Source organism: Mercenaria mercenaria, chromosome 3, assembly GCF_021730395.1.
Source record: "Mercenaria mercenaria strain notata chromosome 3, MADL_Memer_1, whole genome shotgun sequence".
Taxonomy (NCBI): Eukaryota; Metazoa; Mollusca; class Bivalvia; order Venerida; family Veneridae; genus Mercenaria; species Mercenaria mercenaria.
The window spans coordinates 12,069,808-12,090,097 of record NC_069363.1 but is presented as its reverse complement, the minus strand read 5'-3'; the positions used below and the strand labels follow the sequence as shown (position 1 = coordinate 12,090,097).

General features: G+C 36.5%; 1 protein-coding gene across 1 annotated transcript in view; it reads right to left on the bottom strand.

Moving 5' to 3' along the window:
* The window catches only part of LOC123525919 (lipoxygenase homology domain-containing protein 1-like), a 231,377-nt gene that overhangs the window by 21,959 nt on the left and 189,128 nt on the right, over positions 1-20,290 (bottom strand). The window contains exons 65-69 of the mRNA XM_053537880.1: positions 9,770-9,927; positions 6,628-6,785; positions 6,045-6,145; positions 4,644-4,807; positions 3,099-3,218 (exon numbers count right to left, since the gene is read on the bottom strand). Of these exons, the coding sequence (XP_053393855.1) occupies positions 3,099-3,218; positions 4,644-4,807; positions 6,045-6,145; positions 6,628-6,785; positions 9,770-9,927 (701 nt within the window). The remainder of the gene's footprint in view (positions 1-3,098; positions 3,219-4,643; positions 4,808-6,044; positions 6,146-6,627; positions 6,786-9,769; positions 9,928-20,290) is intronic.

Sequence of the window (20,290 nt, the reverse complement as noted above, 5' to 3'; positions counted from 1 at the left end):
TACGCAAAGGCTACATCCCTGTTAGAAATAAATCCTATATAAATTATATGTATATGAAGGCAAATAACGAATATTTTATTCTACAAAATATGCAACAAGTGATGAGATTGATTTGTCAGTTTTAACTCGTCAATGTCTGAATTACTTCCGATGTAAACGAAAGTAGAATTAATGCGTGTCGCTGATTTGGGTATGATAAACATGTAGGATTTTGAGTTGATTTGTTGATCAGTTGATGACCGAATATTCGTTGGGAAGGTTGACTGAATATTCAAACAAGAGTGCCGCCAAGCGGGGCAATATACGCCCGAAGAGTTACATCAGAGGATGGGAGCAAAATTTAAAGAACTTGACTGTTGAAGCCCAAAGGACAGGAACAACAAAAAAGAAGAAATAAGTCCACAAAAAAATTCTTACCAGGTAAAGTTATGTCAAAATACATCTAAAAATTGGATGTACCATCCATGTTGTACCACAGAAAAGTGGTCTCGGTTTTTCCCTACGGCCAATAATAAAAAAGTTTCAAAATAAGCTATTTATAGTAACAAAAAAGGGAAGTAATTCAAAAACAAAAATTATCGTAAGAGAACAAAAAAGGATCTGCAAAATAAAAACAAGAGCACTGCAATGCAGAGCAATATACACAAAGCAAAGTCATATATGACATTTGACCCCTAAGTGACCTTGACCTTGAAGCGAGTCATCCAAAACATGCGCTCTGTATGTCGCCTCAGTGTGGTGAACATTTGTGCCGAGTTTCTTTGGAATCATTCAAGCAGTTCAAGAGTTACAGAGCGGACACGAAACACACTCATATGATCTTTCACTCCTAAGTGTGACCTTGACCTTGAAGCTAGTCATCCGAAACAAGGGCTCTGCATGTCGTCTCAGTGTGGTGAACATTTGTGCCAAGTTTCTTTGAAATCCTTCGAGCAGTTCAGGAGTTACAGAGCGGACAGGAAACACACTCATATGACCTTTGACCCCCAAGTGTGACCTTGACCTGGAAATGCCACATCCAAAACATGCGCTCTGCACGTTGTCTTGGTGTAGTGAACATTTGTGTCAAGTTTCTTTGAAATCCTTCAAGGGGTTTAAGAGTTACAGAGCGTACACGAAATTGCTAACGGACGGACGGACAGATGGACGGACACTGGGACCATAACATAATATGTCCGTTCGGGCGTATAATAACAAAAATGCTATTGGTTGCCATCACTACTTTTAATTCAACCAGAATAATTTGGAATACTTCAAACAATCATCCAAGGGAACTAACTCCAAATAAACAAGAGCTGTCTCCCTAGGATGACACATGCCCCCGATGGCACTTTGAATGAATAGTTATGGCCGATGTTAAGAGTTTTGGACCTTTGACCTACGGAGCTGGGTCTTGCGCGCGACACATCGTCTTACTGTGTCACACATTCATGCATAGTTATTTTAAAATCCATGCATGAATGACAAAGATATGGACCGGACATGCCCATCAATGCACTATCATGAAAAATGATCTTTAACGTCTAAGTGTGACCTTGACCTTTGAGCTACGGACCTGGGTCTTGCGCACTGCACGTCGTCTTACTGTGGTACACATTCATGCCAAGTTATTTGAAAATCCATCCATCGATGACAAAGATATGGACCGGACACGCCCATCAATGCACTATCCTTTAACGTCTAAGTGTGACCTTGACCTTTGAGCTACGGACCTGGGTCTTGCGCACTGCACGTCGTCTTACTGTGGTACACATTCATGCCGAGTTATTTGAAAATCCATCCATCGATGACAAAGATATGGACCGGACACGCCCATCAATGCAATATCCTTTAACGTCTAAGTGTGACCTTGACCTTTGAGCTACGGACCTGGGTCTTGCGCACTGCACGTTGTCTTACTGTGGTACACAGTCATGCCAAGTTATTTGAAAATCCATCCATCGATGACAAAGATATGGACCGGACACGCCCATCAATGCACTATCCTTTAACGTCTAAGTGTGACCTTGACCTTTGAGCTACGGACCTGGGTCTTGCGCACTGCACGTCGTCTTACTGTGGTACACATTCATGCCAAGTTATTTGAAAATCCATCCATCGATGACAAAGATATGGACCGGACACGAAAATTGTGGACGGACCGACAGACTGACAGACCGACAGACCGACGGACAGACAGACGGTTCAAAAACTATATGCCTCCCTTCGGGGGCATAAAAATATAAAGCTATACTTGATACAAGATTTTATTTTCAAAAGCTTGGTTTAATGTCATGCTGCCACAATTATGGGTCATATGATGACTTTCCAGCTTTTCATGGTGGTGCCCTTCTGGGCATTATTTCATGCACAGGTGAGTACTTGGGTAGGACCACTGGCCTTCCATAAGCCTCCTGTATGACTTCTTCAAATAAAGAAATTCTAAGAGAAGCAAGAGAAGCAAAGTCAGTGACCATAACTACTTAGAAACAGAGGCTCCCATCTAAGTGGTCCAAAGGGTAATAAAATTCATATATAAACTTTTTATGATGTAGGCTTATATACATCTAATACAGGTTTAATGCAATTTTTCAACTATATTTAGATTATATTGACATAGCAACTATTGCTGGATTCATTCAGGTAAACAAGAAACATCAAAGTTCAATTAAGAAATGAACAACAGAATAGGATCGGCAAATCCATGAATCTCGCATGAACACCGGAAAAAATAGTTTTATTTCTTATATTTACATTATATTTCCTTTCCATTTGTAAACTATATATTATTATGAATTGCATATAATTTGTAGAATTTAACATTAAAATCAGCTTCCTGGCCATTCTGTTCACCAGACAGAACAACTGCGACCTCATCTAAGGAACGTTCTCCCTGACTATACGCGGACGTCTTCAAAACAGCGGTCGGTGATCACTAAGCAGTGATGACATAACTTTCATGCCTTTCCTTTTGCTGTTCATACGAAATGAACGTCATAATTTTCAATGCAAAAGAATAGGGCGAATGTAAATATTAGCATATGACTACTGACTTATTGCTACGGAGCAGTATAAAAGATACAACTGCAACACTAGCATCAAGGTTCTTTACAACTTACACTTTCCAGGAACCAGCTAGGAGCCAAATGGTAATTACTATACCATGGTACATCATACTTGTTGCCATGGAAACCAACCCTCACTTTATACAGCTGTCCAACTTCTCCCTCAACTCGTACCTGAAATAGATGTTGTTACATAAAATGTTTAAGAATTAAAGTTTGCCCAAATGTTCATTTGAGCTGTGCCGTGAGAAAACCAACATAGTGGCTTTGCGGCCAGCATGGATCCAGACCAGCCTGCACATCCACGCAGTCTGGTCAGGATCCATGCTGTTCGCTAACAGTTCCTCTAATTGCAATAGGCTTTGAAAGCGAACAGCATGGATCCTGACCAGACTGCCCGGATGCGCAGGCTGGTCTGGATCCATGCTGGTCGCAAACCCACTATGTTGGTTTTCTCATGGCGCAGCTCATTTGTGTTTAATTGCAAGTCTCCGTGCAATGGCAACCATTTTAATAACCAAATTTAACCAGTAAAATGAAATATCAACATTAAGTACATTGTATTTAATTCAAACAAATATATCTATGATATCACTTAATACTTTTTGTAAATAGGTTAAATCTTTCAAGAATTTTATTAGGAGACATCACTTTTAACTACAAGAGCATTTGCTCAAAGTCAAAACGACTAACACAATAAAACTGAAGGTCTTGTGTTTATTGATTTTTAAGGTTGAACCCCCTCCCCCACCAACCATAACTGCAGCTTGACAAATTTTTATATAGCTGGCCAGACAAAGATACTGATTTGCCCCTTCTAACTTCAAACAATCCACTTCAAGATGCTTATAGTCTAAGAATATTTTCACCAAACAGGATCAACTGAACTGAAGTTAGCTAAACAAAATTCAGCCTTTTTTCCAGCTGGTTTATTACATTACTCACAAAGACCTGTCCCTGGTTGAGCACCAACATCTCTATAAATGAGCCGTGCCATGGGAAAACCAACGTAGTGGCTTTGCGACCAGCATGGATCCAGACCAGCCTGCGTTTCCGCACAGTCTGGTCAGGATCCATGCTGTTCGCTTTTAAAGCCTATTGGAATTGGAGAAACTGTTAGCAAACAGCATGGATCCTGACCAGACTGCGCGGATGCGCAGGCTGGTCTGGATCCATGCTGGTCGCACACCCACTATGTTTGTTTTCTCATGGCACGGCTCAAATATAGGCAGACTGCATCAATGCGCCAATGTATGATCAGCTATAAGGGTATCCAGACAATATTTAGAGTATCATAATTTTACATCACATACTCTAAATACATTGGCTGTCCCTAACTTGATCATCCTCTCCTAATATGATTACAGTATGACTGTGGCCCTTGTCCCGATACTGGGTCATCCATATTAGTTTATACAGGTTTCATTCAGAGCATGTACCTCAATTATATCTGCTTGTCCCTTGAAAAATCTGGTCTTTTTCTCCCTAAACTTAAGTAATCCTCTCCTCTCCCCCTGTTATTACATGATGACTGCGGCCATTGTTTCCTATTTAAAATCATCCATATTGGTTTATAAATAAAATATTCAGAATATATACCTCAAATACATCAACCTGTCCCTTGTTGAACCTGAAGTCACTGTCTCCTCCTATGATAACAGGCTGACTGTGACCCTTGTCCCCATACAGGATCAGCTCTATGGGGTTATCTGTTCCTTCCCCAACATCAGCACCAGTTACACTCCATACTGTCCACGGCTTCCCTATACACAAAATAGTTTTTTACACAAAAATCGCTCCTACGTTTTAAACAAATATACAGTGCACATGTTCATGAATTTCTTTTCTCCCAACATGTGACCTGGGAGTTTAATAACATCCTTACCTGTAGCTTATACGAAATACAGTTGGATCTGCCTAACTGGCTACCTTTATTAAGCAGCCACTTGTCTTAAGCAGCCAGTCAGCTAACATTCCAAACTGACATTTTGTTCTAATTCCAAATTATCTAAAGCAGCCGCCTACTTTATGCAGCCAGATTGTGTAGCTCCCTTGCCTGGCTGCGTAACCCAAGTTTGACTATATCCTTAGGACGGCCAACACATATTTATGCAATCTGGCCAGGCATATGTATGTTTTTGACAACACAGAAAATGACGTCACTCGACCTTCAGCTATTTCCGGAAGTAAATAAAATGAAAGTAGAAATGCTAAACTTGAAAACAAAAGCCGCATTTTGATTCGTAGATAGTCAGGGGATACGCGCAGGGGTCACCCCGTCTAAATGTATGCGCGTGGACATTTTTTTTTTTTTTTTTTTTTTTTTTTGCTATTGGGGAGCCAATTTTCAGCAAGCACTTTATTACGAATTGAAATTACCTGGGCTTTAGTACAGCATGTCAGCTTTTAATCTATGAAAAAATATTTGAGCTCTGGATAAACAGAAATCCCACAGGGGTCCGTAATGGACCAAGGGTACATTGATAATTTTGGAACTTCATCAAATCGCTCAAAATGTCATTTCTGATGTTGTCTGAGTGTCAGTATATGCCTCAGATGTAAGATATAACCGTATTTGAAAGCTGCAGACCTAGACATTTCAGAAATATTTTCAAAATAAGTTTCGTGTAATAAATGTTGTTTCTACGGAAGCGTGAAAGGGCCATCAGACGCTAATACGTTTTAGTACGTTAAGGCTGTGGAAAGGATATACATAACTAAGTCTCTTTGCATGGATCAACCTGAAAGCTCTGAAAGCAGTACCCCATCCTGAAGGCCCAGATCAGAACCCCAAAGTCAGTACTCCAAAGCTTTCATTATTAAGACAGCTACACAGGTCATGAGAGGACAATAATATAACTGTATTTGCTAAAGATTCATCTGCTGCTTCTTTTAATATGTGAGTATAGAAGTAAGCCCTTACCTGCCTTAGCATGTAAGGAAAAACTTAGGAAAAGTCCAGAAAAGGAAAATAATCACATCACAGACATCAAGTTGTACCTGATAAAATTTCCTCTTGTTGTTCATCTGCCCCTTCCAGGATCTCCGTGAGAGGGAACTCCTGGGATACATGAGTCTCCCCTTCACCAACATCCAACCAGCTGTAAACATACAATTCTCTTATAGGAAATGCATGTAAGGCCAAAATAATAATTTTAAAATAATAATATTTTTATGCAGAATTTCCTTACTAATATAGCTTTTGAGGCAGGAAAATGTTAAAGATAAATTAGATAAACTTTCAAGTATTAGGTTCTTAACAACTCTTCATCTCATTTGTTACCCCTCATTATTTATCACAACCGCCTTTTGAATTTGATAAGAAGTCATATTTAATGATTTAGTTAAAGTTGAGTTAAATGTTTGCCACACACTTTTATGACATTCTAATATCTTTCCAAGTTTGTGACTTTTTGGTTCAAACTGACTTACTTAAAATGTTACTGACCCACTTCTGAATGAGAGTTTTAACCTAGCTTTATATAATATTTTGTTCTCAAATTAAGATTTTATTTCATAATTCTAAAACAAATCTAAAAGTTAACGGTAGAAGATAAAATACTGTACAATGAAGGATACTCACTTATTACATTTGAACACATATCTAGTCTGACTATCTTCTGTTGTCTTGATAATGATCTTCTCCAAGAACCAACCTGACCCCAGTCCAGCACCATCATGGCTGACCTTGACCCTTGTCAAATCACCAAGGTCAACAGCATTTAATTCAAAAGCATCACACTAAAATTGGACAAAATATGAAACACATACTGTGAGAAGAAGTTTCTTATTTCAAATGAGTGTTCTGTCCAAAATTCACCTTTTCATATAAAACACAGCCATGAATGAATGGTTATATTAATAGATACTTGTTTTCATTAATGAATAAGAATAGGTGACTTACAGGTCATGCTAAACAGGGACAGGGGCAAACTCAACTCCTGGGACACTAACATTGCTCTTAGCATTTAACATGAAGTCCGAAAGCTGTTTGCATGCTTTCAGTCTTGTAATAAGTGTTTGAAAAAGTTCAAATTTAACATTTGATTATAACAACTACAAAGCAAATATAACAGGAAGACTGCTTGATGTGTAAGATGAGGCATAAATTATGATCAGGAAATTTAATTCAAAAGTTCAAATTACATTGGATTATAACAACCACAAAAATAACAAGAAGATTGCTTGATGTGTACTTAAGGGGACGCATATTGCTACATTCACAGTTCATACAGAAATGCGGAAGGGGTGCATATTCAAGAAATCGACGGTGGGAAAATAAAAAACATATTCCTAAACTGATATAATACTGATGGACACCTGTAATATTCAGTATTTTGTGGATAAGGATGTGGTACTATGAATGTAACAGGAAAACAGAGGTCTTTGTGAAAGTACGTTCAACACAAAATATTAAGCTTTTGCATAAGGAAAAAACAGGTTTTTTACAATAACAGTGTTCCAAATAATGTTGAAGGGATGAGATTTTCTTTCTAACACACCAGGTTTGCTTAAACATGTAAAAATTTAACGCCACGTCATTTCAGCTCGGGATGGACGCCATATTTCTCATTGATAAAAATGTAAACAAAAAAAAATCAGAGTGGGATTAGCATTGCAAGGGCATAACATGACATTCTACACAATGAATACCTTAGAACAGATATCTAAGATGCTACACAGGTCAGGCGGGTTAAATGCATAATGGCGATCACTTGAAATTCATCTTGAAAAGGTGGTTAATTTTAGTTTATTTACATGGTTTTTAATTTTCCCACGACTTCTCGGCGATTCACTGCAAATGTATTACTGCGCCGGACGAAAGGTAACTCTAATAAACAACGGGAGACAACTTTGGTGTCAGCACGTGTACGATTTTTAAAAAAAACATGTCGACGATTATAATTTCTTATCAAATAATGAATCCTATTCAGATATTCGTCTTTAATATTAGAAAATTATTAATTTCTGTGGACATTTTTCAAAAAATATTACTTACATTGGACTACTTTGCGCATCAAACTGGTTTCCGCTTCAGTTGTGAGGCACTTCCGTTATACTTTTTGACAACAATAACAAAACACAAAATGAATCAATAAAGTCACTTATAAACCGACTGCTACTTAAATCAGTGTAAGTAAAGTTGTTGTTACAACATTATACATGTTCGTTACGTTATGAGATAAAGTTTATCTTGAACAGCATAATCCATTAATTACGTTTAGATGATATTGCATTTACAACTTATTTGACCCCATTTTTTTACGTGAATGACAGCATTCTCGTGCAACTCGTGCAAACAGAGTTATGAAAAGTATGGTGGAGAATTCAAGGACAAATTATAAATGACATTAAAGTGAGGATAACTGTATATTCGTCCAGTTTTGATCATTGACATGCCTGCTGTGTTTAGTAACTTTTGTGAACAAGATTAGAATGTTACTTTTCCACATATACACATTGATTCGACCTCTCAACCAAATTTCATACCTTATTTTAGGGATTTTTAAGACAATACATTTTCAAAAGTTTGTTGAATGTGTTTTGATATTTAAGTGCATTGTAGTTCATGAATACCAAGTTAAAAATTAATAATGGCAACATTTCTAGGCCCTTATTGTAAGCCACTAGACTTCTGTAAAGATAAATGTTTAATGTATTAAGGGGAATATACTCTTTCAGTTTTGGAATGTGGCATTCCTTGACCACCGTATCTTTTCTTATGCACTACTTTGTAAACAAACTAAATAATGTGTTTTAGCTTACATATGCGAAATGAAAAGCAAGACACTGACCATATTTCACATTCTTTCTCTAAATTAGAATCTGTAGGACATTGATAAATGTTTGGACAAGGTGAAGCACTATTATTTTCGCACCAAAAAGTCTTAATTGTTGACTTTGAATGTACACAATAAGTCTTATGTAATTCAACAATAACTTTCTTCTTTCAGTTTTCTCATTTTTATTTTAGTGAGCAATCATTTGTGTACTTATAATAGTTGAAACAGTATCCATTTCATGTACCAAAACCTTGTACTTTTTTGCAGGTAAATTTTATCATACCCCACCCACTTTTTTCTAATTTCAAAGTATGCGTCCCCTTAAGATGAGGCACATGATAAGGACATTTAATTCATCAACATTCTGAACTAAATTTCAGGTTAGGCCTAAAAAAAAAATTCTTTGTTTCCGGTAACATGCTCAAAAAAATTAGGGTAGTTAGGTCGGAAAAACTTTTTTTTTTTGATTTTTTTTTTTATCAAGGGAGGCTTTTCAGTTATTATTTTTGTGTCAAAAATTGAATACAAACAAGGGGGTTATGCCTTTAGAGCATCAGTAAGTTGATTTCTAACATAATTGAGCATGTTTAAAGCATAAAAAGTGCAGTTTTGCAACTTTCTGTAAAAAAGTTGAAAAAATTTCTCCAAGGCCATAAAAACATTTAGGGTCGGGCCAAAAATTTAGGGTAGGTCTGGATACCGGAAATGAACAATTTTTTTTTTACGCCTTAGATACAAAGAACCTTTGTAAGAAGTTAGATCTTACCAAATCTTCTGCACAGTTTTAGCTTAATTTTCCATCAATGTCAGTGCAAGTTAAAACACTGCATTTGAAAAACGAAGTCAACATTTGAAAGAAACAAAACCAGTTTCACTATACAGTTCACATTCTGTTTTATTCTATTCAAAATTTCCAGGTAAATAAATGTAAACTGTTCTTACATTTCCCTGTTCAAACTTGTTAGTATTTGTTTTCGAAGCCATAAGACGTCTAAGACCAGTGTCTCCCTTGTTGCCATGGATACAGAGGTAAACATCTGCGTCGGTTCCTGCCTTTGACTGAGCACCAGTGTAAATTTCAACAAGATACTGGTATAATTCTGAAATTTAGATAAACCATCAGTTAGACATAACTGTTGTTGCTATGGATATAAAGGTTAACGTCTGTATTCTGTTTTAAGTCACATCCGCAAATTTCAGTCATATGGCAATTTTCAAGCTTAATGTGTTTAAAGAAAGCCCCCAAGTACATTATCATAGTGACTGATGCACACTTGGATAGAAATAACAAGCCTCTGCATGCCAACTAGATGGCATCTTTCCATGAAGACTCATGTGGGGCTTGAATCTATAGAGGTGGAGGGTAAGTGATTCAATGAGAGACCCCTTACCACTTGGCCGCAGATGCACCATAGCTTCACTAAAACAAGAGGGCCATGAAGGCCCTGTATCGCTCACCTGACCTTCTGACCTAAAGATCATCAAGATTAACATTCTGACCAAGTTTCATTAAGATATGGTCATAAATGTGGCCTCTAAAGTGTTAAATGGCTATTCCTTTGATTTGACCCTGTGACCTAGTTTTTGACCCCACATGACCAAGATTCGAACTTGACCTAAATATCACCAAGTTTAACATTCTGACTAAGTTTCATGAAGATACAGTCATAAATGTGGCCTCTAGAGTGTTAACAAGCTTTTCCTTTACATGACCTAGTGACCCAGATTTGAATTTGACCTATAGATAATCAAGCTTAACGTTCTGACCAAGTTTCATTAAGATACGGTCATAAATGTGGCCTCTACAGTGTAAACTAGCTTTTCCTTTGATTTGATCCTGTGATCTAGTTTTTGACCCCACATGACCAAGATTGAACTTGACCTAAAGATCATCAAGATTAACATTCTGACTAAGTTTCATGAAGATACAGTCTTAAATGTGGCCTCCAGAGTGTTAACAAGATTTTCCTTTGAAATGACCTAGTGACCTAGTTTTTGACCCCACCTGACCCAGATTTAAATTTGACCTATAGATAATCAAGCTTAACGTTCTGACCAAGTTTCATGAAGATACAGTCATAAATGTGGCCTCTACAGTGTTAACAAGTTTTTCCTTTGATTTGATCTGGTGACCTAGTTTTTGACCCTACATGATCCGATATCAAAGTCGTCCAAGACTTTATTGATGGTAACATTCTGACCAAGTTTTATAAAGATTGGGTCCAAATTGTGACCTCTAGAGTGTTAACAAGCCTTTCCTTTGATTTGATCTGGTGACCTAGTTTTTGACCCCAGATGACCCAATATCAAACTTGTCCAAGATTTTATTGACCGTAACATTCTGACCAAGTTTCATTAAAATTGGGCCAAAATTGTGACCTCTAGAGTGTTAACAAGCTTTTCCTTTGATTTGACCTGGTGACCTAGTTTTTGACCCCAGATGACCCAATATCGAACTCGTCCAAGATTTTATTGAGGGTAACATTCTGACCCAGTTTCATTAAGATTGGGCCAAAATTGTGACCTCTGGAGTGTTAACAGTCAAATTGTTGATGCCGACAATGCCGACGGATGACGGACACAGGTCGATCACAAAAGCTCACCTTGAGCACTTTGTGCTCAGGTGAGCTAAAAAAACTAGAAAAACCCTTTGGTTCAATTTTCATTCCAAAGGAACAGAGGAATGGAAATAATGAATGCTTCAATGGTTGCAAAATATTTTTTGTAAATTTATCAGAATAGTTTAATTCAAATACAATCATACAAAGTAGACACAGTAAAGTAACTGTGAATCTTGAACTACAAAACGGATAATATTTGACATCTTCAAGAGCCTGAGCTACAAACATTCACAACTAGAGCTATCACTAAAGGTGATGAATGTACCCCCCTCATGCACTGACACAGTACTTTGCAATTTGACGCACACAAGATAATTATGTGGACTGTATGTATATAGACTGTATGTATACAGTATAGTAACAAAAATCAAAGTCCCATAACTATGCAGAATATTTATCTAAAAGAATGTAACATGCACCATGCACAACTAGGGTTGGTACTGATCACTTGTGTGAAGTTTCATTAAATTGTGTGTAAGGGTTTGGTAGATTAGGCACACACAAGATTGCATATGCAGACAGTATGTAAATAGTATGTTAACAAGAAACAAAGTCCCATAACCCTGCAATTTTTGTTGCTGAAAGAACCTAACATGCCCCATGCACAACTACTGTTGTTACTGATCACTTGTGTGAAGTTTCATTAAATTGTGTCAGTGGGATGAGGAGAGATGGTGCGCACAAGATTGTGTCTATGTATATAGTATAGTAACAAAAAAACAAAAGTCCCATAACTCTGCAATTTTTTTTTCTAAAAGAACCTAACATGTCCCATGCTCAACTACTGTTGGTACTGATCACTTGTGTGAAGTTTCATTAAATTGTGTCAAGGGGATGAGGAGAGATGGTACGCACAAGATTGTGTCTATGTATATAGTATAGTAACAAAAAAACAAAGTCCCATAACTCTGCAAATTTTTTTTCTAAAAGAACCTAACATGCCCCATGCACAACTACTGTTGGTACTGATCACTTGTGTGAAGTTTCATTAAATTCTGTCAAGGGGATAAGGAGAGATGGTGCGCACAAGATTGCGTCTACGGACAGACGGCCAGACTGACAGACGGACAGACAACCTGAAACTAGTATACCCCCCCTTACAACTTTGTTGTTGGGGGGTACAAATATTAACTGATTCTGACATAGGGGAATGAAGTTGCTGAACTGGACTATGCACACTTCTGTGGATGTCTCCCTTCTTCTGTGTCTTATCAAAAATCACAGTAGGAAGAAATAAAAACAAGCTTCCTTGGAAACTCTGGAATGTCATCTAAAGTTTAGTGTATATACATATCTTTTCCATGGAGGGGGTTCACAGTGACAAAGCATATATTCTATATTTGTTGCATTTTTGATCCACCAAATGTTAGTGTCTGCATTTAATGATTAATATAAAACTTCCTTAGATCTGTAAATCATGCTTCCTTCACAGATTTAAAACGGTTCTAATATTACAGGACATTGCATAACTAAGCTATTTTATTATAAAGTAACAAATTGAAATTTTATAACAGCCATTATAACATTTCAACCAAATTTTCAAAGTAAAAAACGGGCCATAACTTGCATTAGATTCAACCAAGAGTTTTGTACCTTGGTTATTTCAGTAGGTTAGATGTTTCGTAGGCCTTGTGTGAAGCTTCACAGCAATGAATATATTTGTTTCTGAGGTACAGCTTGACAGCTGCTCATAAAACTTTAACTAACAGTCCAGTCATAAAAGGGTCATAATTTGTACTAAATTCAACCAAGATTATTTCAGTACATCTGATGACTGTACATCTGATGACTGAGAAACATTGTGTTAAGTTTCAATCCAATACAACTGGCTGTTACTGAAATACACCTTGACTGTTGCAGACAAAACTTTTACCTAATTTTCTTAGTATAAAAAGGATAATATTATGCATACAATTTAACCAAAAGTTATCTATTAAACTAGGTTATTTCAGTAGGTTTGTTGACACGGAAGCTTTGTGTGAAGTTTCAGTCAAATACATACAGATGTAACTGAGATATAGCTTGATAGTTAGTTGCATGCAAACTGTTTCCTTCAAAGGGAATTTTCTATAAAGAGATTGAAAGTTATTTTTTGCTGCTGCAATCTGTGTAACTTCCTCCTCACATAAAGAACCTATTAATAATTGAATCTAAAGTTTACCCACACTAGTGGGGGTTTTCAGACATGCAAGAAAAATATGTCATGGCATGATTATGTAAGTATTAGTGATGGGCAAATCGATCAGATTTGCCAATCGATTAATAGGCATAATCGGACAAGCCAACCGATTCGATTAATCGGATATAATCGGATAATCGGTTAGTCTAGTTGCATATCTATAAGTTCACCTCACAGAGTATGTTTTATGTCATTACTTAAGAAATGAACCACACAGACATCAAATATTTCTATTGTATCCATAAACAGTAAAATATTTGTGAAGACAGTAAACTTCAAATCAGATACTCGTCTTAATTTCAACAGGGACTTATCTAGTGATATTGTGTTATTAAATTAAAATTATTTGGAGCAAAAAAGTATTAACGATTTATTAGATCTAATTCTTAGTTAACAACTGGAATGATTTCAATCCCACAAAATCAAAATTGGAAATAACTTTGCTAATATGCTTGCCTAAGTTTTTCGCATTCTATGCATACTGCCATACTAATGTCAAGAGTTTAAGTTGATAGTTTTACCGGCTTGATTTTGTAAAAGCCATATACCTTCCAAAATCTGGGTGATCACAGGTGATCTCAATTTCTTTCGAGACTTGGATGAAGGTTTCCCTTGGCGTAATTGTCCCAAAGAACCGTAAATACCAGAAAGAAAAAGGTCAGAAACAACTAAATTATCCGTTTAGGGTGCCAAGTAATTAATCGGTCAGGGAAAAGTGAAGTCGGCGATCGCGCTCATGAATGCAACGCCGACGATTATTCGATTGTCGCCGATTGTCGGCCCATCACTAGTAAGTATGTCAGTATGTCACTATAATTTCCTGGTTATTTTTTTTTACCTCTGCTAATCTAGCAACCTTAGGCCATAATAAATTAATTCCTAGATTATCATCCCCACCCGCCCCCTCCTTTTTATGCCGCCCCAATCATTTTTATTTCTCTCTCTCAAAAAAAGAAGAACCAAAAATGTACGCAAAATACCATGGTTAATGCGATTTTTTTTTAACCCCTTGACACACAGGTATAGACGACTTTCCAACTTAAAACCAAAACAAGAGCTGTCCGTAAGACAGCCAAGCTCGACTATTCGAAATATTGTCACAGAAGCAGGAAATTATTACCCAAAATGTTAAATATCAAAAGAGTTTTAAGTTCGAAACAGGACATAATTTGACCAAAATGCGTATCAGAGTTATGGGACTTGATGCTATCAACTAGTTTAATAACCCCGAAGAAACATGTTAAGTTTCAATTCCATATCTGCATTAGTTTTGGAGATAGTAACTTGCATGTAAAACTTTAACCAGAATTTTATAAGTCCAAAAGGGGGCATAATTTGCTCAAAATACATGTTAAGAGTTATGAAACTTGACCCAGTGAGGTTGGTAACTGACCTAGAAAAAGAATAAATAAGTTTCAAAGCTATATGCCTTTTGGTAATAGCTGTATGTACTTGCACGCAAAACTTTAACCAGGATTTTCTAAGTCCAAAAAGGGGCATAATTTGCCCAAAATACATGTCAGAGTTATGGGACTTGATTCTATCAACTAGTTTTATAACCCCGAAGACACATGTGAAGTTTCAATTTAATATCTGCATTAGTTTTGGAGATAGTAACTTGCATGTAAAACTTTAACCAGGATTTTCTAAGTCCAAAAGGGGGCATAATTTGCTCAAAATACATGTCAGAGTTATGGGACTTGACCCAGTGAGGTAGGTAATTGATCAAGAAAAAGAAAAAATAAGTTTCAAATCAATATGCCTTTTAGTAATAGCTGTATGTACTTGCACGCAAAACTTTAACCAGGATTTTCTAAGTCCAAAAGGGGGCATAATTTGCTCAAAATACATGTCAGAGTTATGGGACTTGACCCAGTGAGGTAGGTAATTGATCTAGAAAAAGAAAAAATAAGTTTCAAATCAATATGCCTTTTAGTAATAGCTGTATGTACTTGCATGCAAAACTTTAACCAGAATTTTCTAAGTCCAAAAGGGGGCATAATTTGGCCAAAATACATGTCAGAGTTATGGGACTTGACCCAGTGAGGTAGGTAATTGATCTAGAAAAAGAAAAAATAAGTTTCAAATCTATATGCCTTTTAGTAATAGCTGTATGTACTTGCATGCAAAACTTTAACCAAAATTTTCTAAGTACAAAAGGGGGCATAATTTGGCCAAAATGAAGGTCAGAGTTATGGGACTTGGTGCTATCAACTAGTTTTATAACCCTGAAGACACATGTGAAGTTTCAATTCAATATCTGCATTAGTTTTGGAGATAGTAACTTGCATGTAAAACTTTAACCAGAATTTTCTAAGTCCAAAAGGGGGCATAATTTGCTCAAAATACATGTTAGAGTTATGGAACTTGACCCAATGAGGTTGGTAATTGACCTAGAAAAAGAATAAATAAGTTCAAAGCTATATGCCTTTAAATGATAGCTGTATGTACTTGCATGCAAAAACTTAACCAAGGTGTGACGCCGACGCCGACGCCAGGGTGAGTAGAATAGCTAGACTATTCTTCGAATAGTCGAGCTAAAAAATATTGTTTCCGATTTTCGCCATTTTGATAAAGGGAAATTACTCTTCGCGCTTACTATCTACGCTAAAATCTAACATTGCCGTTACGCTCCCGTAAAAGATCGAGTTTTTCTTTCAAACAAAATGAATTTCATATAAATTTAAATGTATTTTGATGAAAGAAATATTAAAGATAACAAATATTAGGATACTTATAAAAACAAGAGCACCGCCTTGCGGGTGCTGACGCTCATCTGATTTTTTTTGTATAATAGAAATATTGTCCTACCCATGATTTTCTAAGTCTAAAAAGGGCCATCATTCTTGCAAAAAGCAGGATAGAGTTATGTTTCTTGATGTACAGTGTCCACTTATGATGGTGAAAAACTGTTGCAAGTATTAAAGCAATAGCTTTGATAGTTTATGAGAAAAGTTGACTTAAACATAATATTCAACCAAGAAAATGATTTTTCTAAGTCCAAAAGGGGCAATAATTATTGCAAAAAGCAGGATGGAGTTATGTTGCTTGCTTTACAGGGTCAGCTTATGATGGTGAACAACAGTTGCAAGTTTTAAAGCAATAGCTTTGATGGTTCAAGAGAAAAAGTTGACCTAAACATAAAACTTAACCAAGAAATCTGATATTTTCTAAGTCCAAAAGGGGCCATCATTCTTGCAAAAAGCAGGATGGAGTTATGTTTCTTGCTGTACAGGGTCCACTTATGATGGTGAAAAACTGTTGCAAGTTTTAAAGCAATAGCTTTGTTAGTTTAGGATAAAAGTTGACCTAAACATAAAATTTAACCAAGAAAACTGATTTTCTAAGTCCAAAAGGGGCAATAATTCTTGCAAAAAGCAAGATGGAGTTATGTTTCTTGATGTACAGGGTCTGCTTATGATGGTGAACAAGTATTCCAAGTTTCAAAGCAATAGCTTTGATAGTTTAGGAGAAAAGTTGACCTAAACATAAAACTTAACCAAGAAATCTGATATTTTCTAAGTACAAAAGGGGCCATAAATCTTGCAAAATGCAAGATGGAGTTATGTTTCTTGCTATACAGGGTCAGCTTATGATGGTGAACAAGTATTCCAAGTTTCAAAGCAATAGCTTTGATAGTTTAGGAGAAAAGCTGACCTAAACATAAAACTTAACCAAGCAACGCCGACGCCGACGCCGACGCCGACGCCGACAACCGCTCAAGTGATGACAATAACTCATCATTTTTTTTCAAAAAATCAGATGAGCTAACAAGAGGGCCAAGATGGCCCTAGGTCGCTCACCTGAGAAACACATCATAATACACAATAACAGTGTAAACATGTTTGACCCAGTGGTTTCATCAAAAAAAATATTCTGACCAATTATCATTAAAATTGGGGCAAAAACAAGTATTTTCTTTGATTTGACCTAGTGACCTAGTTTTTGACCCCAGATGACCCATATTCGAACTTGACCTAAATTTCATCAAGGCTATCTTTCTGACCAAATTTCATGAAGATCAATTGAACACCGTCTCTATCGCATACTCAAGTTTTTTCTTTGATTTGAGCTAGTGACCTAGTTTTTGAACCCAGATGACCCATATTCGAACTTGACCTAGATTTTATCAAGGCAATCATTCTGACAAAATTTCATGAAGATCAATTGAAAAATACAGCCTCTATCAGATACACCAGGTTTTTCTTTGATCTAACCTAGTGACCTATTTTTTGACTACAGATGACCCATATTCAAATTCTATCTAGATTTCATCAAGGCAATCATTCTCACTTACTTCCAGGAAGATAAATTGAAAAAAAAAACACCCTCTATCGCATACACAAGGTTTTCCTTTGATTTGACCTAATGACCTACCTTTTGACCCCAGATGACCCATATTCAAACTTGACCTAGATTTCATCAAGGTTATCATTCTGACCAAATTTCATGAAGATCAATTGAAAAACACAGCCTCTATCGCATACACAAGGTTTTTCTTTGATTTTATCTAGTGACCTACTTTTGACCCAAGATGACCAATAATCAAACTCAACCTAGATTTTATCAAGGCAATAATTCTGACTAAATTTCATTAAGATAAATTGAAAAATACAGCCTCTATTGCATACACAAGGTTTTTCTTTGATTTGACCTAGTGACCTAATTTTTAACCCAAGATGACCCATATTCAAATTTGACCTAGATTTCATCAAGGCTATCATTCTGACCAAATTTCATGAAGATCAATTGAAAACTACAGCCTCTATCGCATGCACAAGGTTTTTCTTTGATTTGACCTAGTGACCTACTTTTTGACCCTAGATGACCCATATTCAAATTTGACCTAGATTTTATCAAGGCAAATCATTCTGACTTAATTTCAGGAAGATCAATTGGAAAATATAGCCTCTATTGCATACACAATGTTTTTCTTTGATTTGACCCAGTGACCTAATTTTTGACCCAAAATGATCCATTTTCAAACTCGGCCTAGATTTCATTAAGATTATCATTTTGACTTAATTTCAGGAAGATCAATTGAAAATTACAGCCTCTATCGCATATACAAACTTTTCCTTTGATTTGACCTAGTGACCTACTTTTTGACCCCAGATGACCCATATTCCAATTTGACCTAGACTAAATCAAGGCAATCATTCTGGCCAAAATTCATGAAGATTAATTGAAAAATACAGCCTTTATGGCATACACAATGTTTTTCTTTGATTTGACCTAGTGACCTAGTTTTTGACCCCAGATGACCCGTTTTCGAACTCGGCCTAGATTTCATCAAGGCAATCATTCTGACCAAAATTCATGAAAATTAATTGAAAAATACAGCCTCTATCGCATACACAAGGTTTTTCTTTGATTTGACCTAGTTACCTAGTCTTTGACCCCAGATGACCCATTTTCAAACTTGGCCTAGATTTCATCAAGGTAATTATTCTGACCAAAATTCATGAAGATTAATTGAAAAATACAGCCTCTATCGCATACACGAGGTTTTTCTTTGATTTGACCTAGTGACCTAGTTTTTGACCCCACATGACCCATTTTTGAACTCGGCCTAGATTTCATCAATATAATCATTCTGACCAAAATTCATGAAGATCAATTGAAAAATACAGCCTCTATCGCATACACAAGGTTTTTCTTTGATTTGACCTAGTGACCTAGTTTTTGACCCCAGATGACCCATTTTCGAACTTGGTCTAGATGTTATCAAGGTTATCATTCTGACCAAATTACATGAAGATCAGTTGAAAAATACAGCTTCTATCGCATACACAAGCTAAATGTTGACAGACGACAGACAGAGAGACAGAGAGACAGACAGAGAGACAGACAGACGACAGACGCCGGACATTGAGTGATCAGAAAAACTCACCTGAGCATTGCTCAGGTGAGCTAAAAAACAGCCTCTATCACATACACAAGTTTTTCTTTGATTTGATGTAGTGACCTAGTTTTTGAACCCAGATGGCCCATTTTCGAACTCTGCCTAGATTTCATCAAGGTAATCATTCTGACAAAAATTCATGAAAATTAATTGAAAAGTACAGCCTCTACCGCATAAACAAGGTTTTTCTTTGATTTGACCTAGTGACCTAGTTTTTGAACCCAGATGACCCATTTTCGAACTCTGTCTATATTTCATCAAGGTAATCATTCTGACCAAATTTCATGAAGATCAGTTGAAAAATACAGCCACTATTGCATACACAAGCTAAATGTTGATAGACAGACAGATGACAGACAGACGCCGGACATCGAGTGATCAGAAAAACTCACCTAAGCAATGCTCAGGGGAGCTAAAAATGGAGGTTATTTTAACCGAGATCAAACTGTGAACACTAAAATTGACACGAGGTGACAAGCTAATTAATGATAATTACTGGTTATTTGATCATAACAAAAAGACTATCACACCTTTTGTTATTGTTTGAATTGAGAAGCTCATGTCATTTTGAATGATACCATTCCAAAACATTGAAACAGTTGCTTTCTATTTATTCAAAAATTAATTAAAAAGGAAAAAAAAAAACAGATGTAACAATATTTTGAGTCGTCCCACCTCTCCCGATCCCGTCGGGTTTCTCCCGATTCTGGATGTAAAACAAGATCACCCCGATGTCCAAATCTCCTGATATGAAAAAA